Genomic DNA, 11,308 nt, shown 5'->3' on the forward strand with positions numbered 1-11,308 from the left:
ATGTCCTCACCCCCACGGCCCAGCAGAGAGTAAGGAAAAACAAGGGAAGGGGGTGGCGGGTGGCACACGGAAACCATTTCGTGTGTGTGTGTGTGTGTGTGTGTGTGTGTGTTTGGGGTCTGGGGGCGGGGGCTAGACTGCTGTCGATAGTGCAAGGAAGAGTTTACAAGTGACTGTAAGCTCACTGTGGGCGGGAAACGTATCTACAACGTCTCTGTGCCTCAGTTACCTCATCTGTAAAATGGGGATCACGACTGTGAGCCCCATGTGGGACGGGGCCTGTGCTCAAACTGACTAACCTGCTATCTACCCCAGTGCTTAGAACGGTGCACGGCACATAGTAAGCGCTTACCAAACATCATCATTACGCACAATGGAAATGTTCGATAAATACCACCGAGTGGAAGCTCGTGGTGGGCAGGGAATGTCTCTACCAACTCTGTTAGACTGGACTCTCCCAAGCACTTGGTGCTTGGCACAGAGGAAGCGCTTAACACAGACCATCCTTATTATTGGCCTAGTGGATACAGCCAGGCCTGGGAGTCGGAAGGTCACGGGTTCTAATCCCAGCTGCACCACTCGTCTGCTGTACGACCTTAGGCAAGTCACTTCACGTCTCTGGGCCTCAGTTCCCCCATCTGTAAAATGGGGATTGAGACTGTGAGCCTTATGTGGGACAGGGACTGTGTCCAACCCGATTATCTTGTACCTACCCCAGCGCTTAGAACAGGGCCTGGCATACAGTAAGCGCTTACCTAGTACCATCATCATTATTATTATATACTGTACTCTCCCAAGCCCTAAGTACAGTGCTCTGCACACTGGAAATGCTCAATAAATACCACTGAGTGGAAGCTTATTGTGGTCAGGGAATGTCTCTAGCAACTCTGCTAGATTTGGACTCTTCCAAGTGCTCAAGACAGTGCTCTGCACACAGTAAGCGCTCAATAAATATGACTGATGGGCAAGGGTCTTGAACCCCACCCCACCCCAATGTCCAAAGCTGCTGTGCCTCCTGACAACGACCTTGAGGCCGTTTTTGAGGCTCTCTCCCCTCTCAGGCAGGAGCTGACGGGCAGCAGTAGGGCAGAATGGACAGAGCACAAGCCTGGGTGTCAGAAGGCCATGGGTTCTAATTCCGACTCTGCCACTTGTCTGCTGGGTGAACCTGGGCGAGTCACTTCACTGTGCCTCCATTCTCTCATCTGTAAAATGGGGACTGCGCTGGTGACCCCCATGTGGGACAGAGAAGCAGCGTGGTTCAATGGCAAGAGCCAGGACTCGGGAGTCAGAGGTCATGGGTTCTAATTCCACCTCTGCCACTTGTCAGCTGGGTGACCTTGGGTGAGTCTCTTCATTTCTCTGTGCCTCAGTTCCCTCATCTGAAAAATGGGGGTTAAGACTGTGAGCCCCACGTGGGACATCCCGATAACCTCGTATCTATTTCAGTGCTCAGAACAGTGCTTGGCACATAGGAAGCGCTTAACAAATACCATAAGTTTTATTCTAGTGACTGAGTCCTGCCCAATTTGGATCGGCCCCGGTGCTCAGTAATAATAATAATAATAATAATAATAATAATAATATTTGAGAAACAGTGTGGCTTAGTGCCAAGAGCCCAGGCTTGGGAGTCAGAGGATGGGGGTTCTAATCTCTCCTCCACCACTTGTCTGCTGGGTGACCTTGGGCGAGCCACTTAACTTCTCTGAGCCTCAGTTCCCTCATCTGTAAAATGGGGATTAAGACTGTGAGTCCCACGTGGGACAACTTGATCACCTTGTATCCACCCCCAGCGCTTAGAACAGTGCTCTGCACATAGTAAGCGCTTAACAAATGTCATCATTATTATTACCCTAGCGCTTAGAAAGGTGTTCGGTACATAGTAAGGGCTTAAATACCATCAAGATTATTCTAGAAACTGAATCCAGCTCGATTTGGATTGACTCCAGCGCTCAGTAATAACAATAACAATGGGACTTGTTTAAGCGCTATGTGCCAAGCGCTGTTCTGGGCGCTGAGCAAATGCCACAGTTGGGATGTGGGGAAGGTGGTATACAGAGGGGGTGCAAAAGGGGGAAGAGAGGCGTCCTGGGTCACTTCCAATACACCGTCCCTGCCCCAAGCGGGGCACAGACCGTTTCCCTTTGCCAGGGGAGCCCGCTCTGTGGGGGCTGCCGCCCTGCCTCCTGGGCCTCCCCGCAGGAGCCTTCTGCTCGCCTCAGATAGGGCAGGGAAGGCCCACCCCCCGCCGCCAACTCCCCCCGGGGCCCTTTCCCAGGCGACCCACACCCCCAACCCCAATTCCTCCTCCTCCTGCTGCTGCTGCGGGGTGGATCTGACCCCCCGGCCAGTCATTCGGCTCTTAGGACAGTGCTTGGCACAGAGTAAGCGTTTAACAAATACCATCAGTAGTATTATGATTATTATTCTCCTCCTCTTTCTGCTGCTGGGCGGATCTGACCCCCGGCCGGTCATTCGGCCCTTAGAACAGTGCTTGGCACAGAGTAAGCATTTAACAAATACCATCAGTAGTATTATGATTATTATTCTCCTCCTCCTTCTGCTGCGGGGAGGATCTGACCCCCGGCCAGTCATTCGGCGCTTGGAACAGTGCTTGGCACAGAGCAAGCGCTTAACAAATACCATCAGTAGTATTGTGATTATTATTCTCCTCCTCTTTCTGCTGCTGGGTGGATCTGACCCCCGGCCAGTCATTCGGCACTTAGGACAGTGCTTGGCACAGGGTAAGCGTTTAACACATACCATCAGTAGTATTATGATTATTATTCTCCTCCTCTTGCTGCTGCTGGGCGGATCTGACCCCCGGCCAGTCATTTGGCACTTAGGACAGTGCTTGGCACAGAGTAAGCGTTTAACAAATACCATCAGTAGTATTATGATTATTATTCTGTATATATGTATATATGGTTGTACATATTTATTACTCTATTTATTTATTTATTTATCTTACTTGTACATTTCTATCCTATTTATTTTATTTTGTTGGTATGTTTGGTTCTGTTCTCTGTCTCCCCCTTTTAGACTGTGAGCCCACTGCTGGGTAGGGACTGTCTCTATGTGTTGCCAATTTGTACTTCCCAAGCGCTTAGTACAGTGCTCTGCACATAGTAAGCGCTCAATAAATACGATTGATTGATTGACTGATTGATATTCTCCTCCTCTTTCTGCTGCGGGGTGGATCTGACCCCCGGCCAGTCATTCGGCGCTTAGAACAGTGCTTGGCACAGAGTAAGCATTTAACAAATACCATCAGTAGTATTATGATTATTATTCTCCTCCTCTTTCTGCTGCTGGGCGGATCTGACCCCCCGCCCAGTCATTCGGCGCTTAGAACAGTGCTTGGCACAGAGTAAGCGTTTAACAAATACCATCAGTACTATTATGATTATTATTCTCCTCCTCTTTCTGCTGCTGGGTGGATCTGATCCCCCGCCGGTCATTCGGTGCTTAGGACAGTGCTTGGCACAGAGTAAGCGTTTAACAAATACCATCAGTAGTATTATGATTATTATTCTCCTCCTCTTTCTGCTGCTGGGCGGGTCTGACCCCCGGCCAGTCATTCGGTGCTTAGAACAGTGCTTGGCACAGAGTAAGCACTTAATATATACCATCAGTATTATTATTATTATTATTATTATTCTCCGCCCGGGCGGATCTGACCTCCGGCCAGTCATTCGGCGCTTACAACAGTGCTTGGCCTATTATAATAATGACGGTATTTGTTAAGTGCTTACTATGTGCCAAACACTGTCCATATAGTGAGTGCTTAACAAATACCATCAGTATTATCATAATTATTATTCTCCTCCTCCTTCTGCTGCTGGGTGGATCTGACCCCCGGCCAGTCATTCGGCGCTTAGAACGGTGCTTGGCACAGAGTAAGCGCTTAACAAATACCATCAGTATTACTATAACTATTATTCTCCTCCTGCTACTGCTGCTGGGCGCATCTGATCCCAAGCCAGTCATTCGGTGCTTAGAACAGTGCTTGGCACAGAGTAAGAGCTTAACAAATACCATCAGTAGTATTATTATTCTCCTCCTCCTCCTGGGCGGATCTGAGCCCCGGCCAGTCATTCGGTGCTTGCAACAGTGCTTGGCCTATTATAATAATGATGGTATTTGTTAAGCACTTACTATGTGCCAAACACTGTCCATATAGTGAGCGCTTAACAAATACCATCAGTATTATTATAATTATTATTCTCCTCCTCCTTCTGCTGCGGGGCGGATCTGACCCCCGGCCAGTCATTCAGCGCTTAGAACAGTGCTTGGCACAGAGTAAGCGCTTAACAAATACCATCAGTATTATTATAATTATTATTCTCCTCCTCCTGCTGCTGCTGGGCGGATCTGACCCACGGCCGGTCATTCAGCGCTTAGAACACTGCTTGGCACAGAGTAAGCGCTTAACAAATACCATCAGTATTATTCTCCTCCTCCTGCTGCTGCTCCTGGCCAGTCATTCGGCACTTAGAACTGTGCTTGGCAAATAGTAAACGCTTAACAAATACCATGAGTATTATTATTGTTATTCTCCTCCTCTTGCTGCTGCCGGGCGGATCTGACCCCCGGCCAGTCATTCGGCGCTTAGAACAGTGTTTGGTACAGAGTAAGAGCTTAACAAATACCATCAGTATTATTATTAATTCTAGTATTATTATTATTCTCCTCCTCTTGCTGCTGCCGGGCGGATCCGACCCCCGGCCAGTCATTCGGCGCTTAGAACAGTGTTTGGTACAGAGTAAGAGCTTAACAAATACCATCAGTAGTATTATTATTACTAGTATTATTAGTATTCTCCTCCTCCTGCTGCTGCTGGGTGGATCTGACCCCTGGCCAGTCATTAGGCGCTTCAAATACCATCAGTATTATAACTATTATTCTCCTCCTCTTTCTGCTGCTGGGCGGATCTGACCCCCGGCCAGTCATTCGGCGCTTAGAACAGTGCTTGGCACAGAGTAAGCGCTTAACAAATACCATCAGTATTATTATAATTATTATTCTCCTCCTCCTGCTGCTGCTGGACAGATCTGACCCCTGGCCAGTCATTCGGCGCTTAGAACAGTGCTTGGCACAGAATAAGCGCTTAACAAATACCATCAGTAGTATTCTCCTCCTCCTGCTGCTGCTCCCAGCCAGTCATTTGGCGCTTAGAACTGTGCTTGGCACAGAGTAAGCGCTTAACAAATACCATCAGTATTATCATTATTATTCTCCTCCTCCTGCTACTGCTGGGCGGATCCGACCCCCGGCCAGTCATTCGGTGCTTAGAACAGTGCTTGGCACGGAGTAAGCGTTTAACAAATACCATTATTATTATTACTTTTATTGTCCCGCTGCTGCTGCGCGTTTCTGACCCCTGGCCGGTCACTTGGCGCTTAGAACAGTGCTTGGCACACAGTAAGCAATTAAAAAATACCATCAGTATTATTAGTATTATTATTATTCTCCTCCAGCTGCTGCTGCTGGGCGGTTCTGACCCCCGGCCGGTCATTCGGCGCTTAGAACAGTGCTTGGCCCAGAATAAGCGCTTAACAAATACCATCAGTAGTATTATTATTACTTTTATTCTCCTGCTGCTGCTGCTGGGCGGATCTGACCCCCAGCCAGTCATTCAGCGGCTAGAACAGCGCTTGGCATGGGGTAAGCGCTTAACATATATCATTATTATCATTACTTTTATTCTCCTGCTGATGCTGGGCGGATCTGACTCCCGGCCGGTCATTCGGCGCTTAGAACAATGCTTGGCACAGAATAAGCGCTTAACAAATATCATTATTATTATTATTTTTATTCTCCTGCTGCTGCTGGGCGGTTCTGACCCCCAGCCGGTGATTCGGCGCTTAGAACAGTGCTTGGCACACAGTAAGCGCTTAACAAATACCATCAGTATTATTATTATTATTATTATTATTATTATTATTATTCTCCTCCAGCTGCTGCTGCTGGGCGGCTCTGACCCCCGGCCAGTCATTCGGCGCTTAGAACAGTGCCTGGCCCAGAAAAAGCGCTTCACAAATACCATCAGTATTATTATTCTCCTTCAGCTGCTGCTGCTGGGCGGATCTGACCCCCGGCCGGTCATTTGGCGCTTAGAACAGTGCTTGGCACACAGTAAGCGCTTAACAAATACCATTATTATTATTAATACTTTTATTCTCCTGCTGCCGCTGGACGGTTCTGACCCCCGACCGCTCATTCAGCGCTTAGAACAGTGCTTGGCACACAGTAAGTCCTAACAAATACAATCAGTATTATTATTACTCTCCTCCAGCTGCTGCTGCTGGGCGGATCTGACCCCCGGCTGGTCACATTCGGCGCTTAGAACAGTGCCTGGCCCAGAATAAGCGCTTAACAAATACAATCAGCATTACTATTATGATTATTATTCCCCTCCTGCTGCTGCTGGGTGGCTCTGACCCCCGGCCGGTCATTCGGCGCTTAGAACAGTGCTTGGCACACAGTAAGCGCCTAACAAATAGCATCAGTATTATTATTCTCCAGCTGCTGCTGCTGGGTGGCTCTGACCCCCGGCCGGTCATTCGGTGCTTAGAACAGTGCTTGGCACAGAACAAGCGCTTAACAAATACCATTATTATTATTATCATTATTATTACTACTATTATTATTATTACTTTTATTCTCCTGCTGCTGCTGGGCGGCTCTAACCCCTGGCCGGTCATTCGGCGCTTTGAACAGTGCTTGGCCCAGAATAAGCGCTTAACCAACACCATCAGTATTACTATTATGATTATTATTCCCCTCCTGCTGCTGCTGCTGGGCGGCTCTGACCCCCGGCTGGTCATTCGGCGCTTAGAACAGTGCTTGGCCCAGAATAAGCGCTTAACAAATACCATCAGTATTACTATTCTCCTCCTGTTGCTGCTGCTGCTGGGCGGATCTGACCCCCGGCCGGTCATTCGGCGCTTAGAACAGTGCTTGGCCCAGAATAAGCGCTTAACAAATACCATCAGTATTATTATTATTATTATTACTTTTATTCTGCTGCTGCTGCTGGGCGGCTCTAACCCCAGGCCGGTCATTCGGCGCTTTGAACAGTGCTTGGCCCAGAATAAGCGCTTCACAAATACCATCAGTATTATTATTCTCCTCTTGCTGCTGCTGGGCGGCTCTGACCCCCAGCCAGTCATTCGGCGGTTAGAACAGTGCTTGGCACACAGTAAGCGCTTCACAAATACCATTATTATTATTACTTTTATTCTCCTGCTGCTGCTGGGCGGCTCTGACCCCCGGCCGGTCATTCGGCGCTTAGAACAGTGCTTGGCCCAGAATAAGCGCTTCACAAATACCATCAGTACTATTATTATTATTCTCCTCCTGTTGCTGCTGCTGCTGCTGGGCGACTCTAACCCCCGGCCGGTCATTCGGCGCTTAGAACAGTGCTGGGCCCAGAATAAGCGCTTCACAAATACCATCAGTATCATTATTATTATTACTTTTATTCTCCTGCTGCCGCTGATGCTGCTGGGCGGCTCTGACCCCCGGCCGGTCATTCAAGCAATCAATCAATCGTATTTATCGAGCGCTTACTGTGTGCAAAGCACCACTGTACTAAGCGCTTCGGCGCCTAGAACAGTGCTTGGCCCAGAATAAGCGCTTCACAAATACCATCAGTATGATTATTCTCCTCCTGTTGCTGCTGCTGCTGGGCGGCTCTGACCCCCGGCCGGTCATTCGGCGCTTAGAACAGTGCCGGGCACAGAATAAGCGCTTAACAAATACTATTATTATTATTACTTTTATTCTCCTGCTGCTGCTGCTGCTGCTGCTGCTGGGCGGCTCTGACCCCCGGCCGGTCATTCGGCGCTTAGAACAGTGCTTGGCACACAGTAGGTGCTTCACGAATACCATTATTATTATTATTACTTCTATTCTCCTGCTGCTGCTGCTGGGAGGCTCTGACCCGCGGCCGCTGATTCGGCGCTTAGAACAGTGCTGGGCCCAGAAAAAGCGCTTAACAAATACCATTATTATTATTATTATTACTTTTATTCTCCTGCTGCTGCTGCTGCTGGGCGGCTCTGCCCCCCGGCCGGTCATTCGGCGCTTAGAACACTGCTTGGCACACAGTAGGCGCTTCACAAATACCATTATTATCATTATTATTATTATTATCATTATTATTCTCCTCCTCCTTCTGCTGCTGGGCGGCTCTGACCCCCGGCCGGTCATTCGGCGCTTAGAACAGTGCTGGGCACAGAATAAGCGCTTAACAAATACCATTATTATTATTATTATTACTTTTATTCTCCTGCTGCTGCTGCTGGGCGGATCTGACCCCCGGCTGGTCATTCAATCAATCAATCGTATTTATTGAGCGCTTACTGTGTGCAGGGCACCGGACTAAGCGCTTCGGCGCTTAGAACTGCTCGGCCCAGAATAAGCGCTTCACAGATACCCTCAGTATTATCATTATTATGACTACTATTCTCCTGGTGCTGCTGCTGGGCGGATCTGACCCCCGGCCGGTCATTCAATCAATCAATCGTATTTATTGAGCGCTTACTGTGTGCAGGGCACCGGACTAAGCGCTTCGGCGCTTAGAACTGCTCGGCCCAGAATAAGCGCTTCACAGATACCCTCAGTATTATCATTATTATGACTACTACTCTCCTGCTGCTGCTGCTGGGCGGATCTGACCCCCGGCCGGTCAATCAATCAATCAATCAATCGTATTTATTGAGCGCTTACTGTGTGCAGGGCACCGGACTAAGCGCTTCGGTGCTTAGAACTGCTCGGCCCAGAATAAGCGCTTCACAGATACCCTCAGTATTATCATTATTATGACTACTATTCTCCTGGTGCTGCTGCTGGGAGGCGGCTCGACCCCCGGCCGGTCATTCAATCAATCAATCAATCAATCGTATTTATTGAGCGCTTACTGTGTGCAGGGCACTGTACTAAGCGCTTCGGCGGTTAGAACTGCTCGGCCCAGAATAAGCGCTTCACAGATACCCTCAGTATTATTATCATTATTATGACTACTATTCTCCTGCTGCTGCTGCTGGGCGGCTCGACCCCCGGCCGGTCATTCAATCAATCAATCAATCAATCGTATTTATTGAGCGCTGTGTGTAGAGCACTGTACTAGGCGCTTCGGCGCTTAGAACTGCTCGGCCCAGAATAAGCGCTTCACAGATACCCCCAGTATTATTATCATTATTATGACTACTATTCTCCTGCTGCTGCTGCTGGGCGGCTCGACCCCCGGCCGGTCAATCAATCAATCAATCAATCGTATTTATTGAGCGCTGTGTGTAGAGCACTGTACTAGGCGCTTCGGCGCTTAGAACTGCTCGGCCCAGAATAAGCGCTTCACAGATCCCCTCAGTATTATTATCATTATTATGACTACTATTCTCCTGCTGCTGCTGCTGCTGCTGGGCGGCTCGACCCCCGGCCGGTCAATCAATCAATCAATCAATCGTATTTATTGAGCGCTTACTGTGTGCAGGGCACTGTACTAAGCGCTTCGGCGCTTAGAACTGCTCGGCCCAGAATAAGCGCTTCACAGATACCCTCAGTATTATTATCATTATTATGACTACTATTCTCCTGCTGCTGCTGCTGGGCGGCTCGACCCCCGGCCGGTCATTCAATCAATCAATCAATCAATCGTATTTATTGAGCGCTTACTGTGTGCAGGGCACTGTACTAAGCGCTTCGGCGGTTAGAACTGCTCGGCCCAGAATAAGCGCTTCACAGATCCCCTCAGTATTATTATCATTATTATGACTACTATTCTCCTGCTGCTGCTGCTGCTGCTGGGCGGCTCGACCCCCGGCCGGTCAATCAATCAATCAATCAATCAATCAATCGTATTTATTGAGCGCTGTGTGTAGAGCACTGTACTAGGCGCTTCGGCGCTTAGAACTGCTCGGCCCAGAATAAGCGCTTCACAGATACCCCCAGTATTATTATCATTATTATGACTACTATTCTCCTGCTGCTGCTGCTGGGCGGCTCGACCCCCGGCCGGTCAATCAATCAATCAATCAATCGTATTTATTGAGCGCTGTGTGTAGAGCACTGTACTAGGCGCTTCGGCGGTTAGAACTGCTCGGCCCAGAATAAGCGCTTCACAGATCCCCTCAGTATTATTATCGTTATTATGACTACTATTCTCCTGCTGCTGCTGCTGGGCGGCTCGACCCCCGGCCGGTCATTCAATCAATCAATCAATCGTATTTATTGAGCGCTTACTGTGTGCAGGGCACTGTACTAAGCGCTTCGGCGCTTAGAACTGCTCGGCCCAGAATAAGCGGTTCACAGATCCCCTCAGTATTATTATCGTTATGATGACTACTCTTCTCCTGCTGCTGCCGCTGCCGCCGCGGGTGAGCGGGCGCCCGGAGCAGGGTCTGGCCCAGAGGGAGCGCCTGACCAACAGGCCCCGTCCGGGCGGGACGGTGCTCCCTTCTGCCGCCGGGCCGGGTCCGCCCGCCCCGCGCCCCGCGCCCCTCACCTCTCCTGAGCGCCTCCTCGTAGCTGAGGAATCCGATCCGTGACTCCTTGGCGCCCATCCTGCCCTCATCCCCTCGGCCGGGGCCGGGGCTGCTCGCCGCCCTCCTCCTCGTCCTCCTCCGTCCTCCTCCGTCCTCCTCCGTCCTCCTCCTCGTCGTCGACGGGCCCAGGTGTCTCGTCAGGACTCCCGCGTCAGGCGGCCGCCTCCTCCATGCCGAGTCACGTGACCGCCCCCGGAGGGGGCGGGGCCACCTGACCCGCGCCGCGCCCCGCTCCCGCCAATGGCCGCCCGGCCCGTCCGTCTCACCGCCCGCCGTCCCGCCCTCCTTCTGCGCACGCGCGCGTCGAAGAGTGGGCGGGGCCTCCCCCGCCCTGGTCACGCGCCCGCGGGCCCTCTAGCCAATCAGCAGCGCGCCGCCCGCCCGAGGGGTGGAAATGGGCGGGGCGACCGCCCTGTTCACGTGCCCGCGGGCCCTCTGTCGATCAGCAGCGCGCCGCCCGTGGGAGGGGGGGGGCAAATGGGCGGGGCGACCGCCCTGGTCACGTGCCCGCGGGCTCTCCGCCAATCAGGAGCGCGGCGCCCGTCGCACCCGGCTCAGGGGAGGGGGGAAAATTGGGGGGGGGGGGGCGATCGCTCTGGTCACGTGCCCGCGGGCCCTCCGCCAATCAGGAGCTCGCCGCCCGTCTGACCCGGCCGAGGGGGTGGGGGAATGGGCGGGGCGACCGCCCTGTTCACGTGCCCGCTGGCGCTCCGCCAATCAGCAGCGCGTCGCCTGTCTGGGGGGTGGGGGAAGAGCAA

At 51.2% G+C, this 11,308-nt stretch overlaps 1 protein-coding gene across 2 annotated transcripts in view; it reads right to left on the reverse strand.

Moving 5' to 3' along the window:
* USP32 (ubiquitin specific peptidase 32) overlaps positions 1–10,625 on the reverse strand; it is a 210,875-nt gene extending 200,250 nt beyond the window's left edge. For both annotated transcript variants that reach the window (XM_038759026.1, XM_038759025.1), the window contains exon 1: positions 10,511–10,625. In XM_038759026.1, coding sequence (XP_038614954.1) covers positions 10,511–10,568 — 58 coding nt within the window. In that variant the 5' untranslated portion in view covers positions 10,569–10,625. The remainder of the gene's footprint in view (positions 1–10,510) is intronic.
* Between the last annotated feature and the right edge of the window lie 683 nt (positions 10,626–11,308).

The sequence above is a fragment of the Tachyglossus aculeatus genome, chromosome 17, assembly GCF_015852505.1.
Source record: "Tachyglossus aculeatus isolate mTacAcu1 chromosome 17, mTacAcu1.pri, whole genome shotgun sequence".
Taxonomy (NCBI): Eukaryota; Metazoa; Chordata; class Mammalia; order Monotremata; family Tachyglossidae; genus Tachyglossus; species Tachyglossus aculeatus.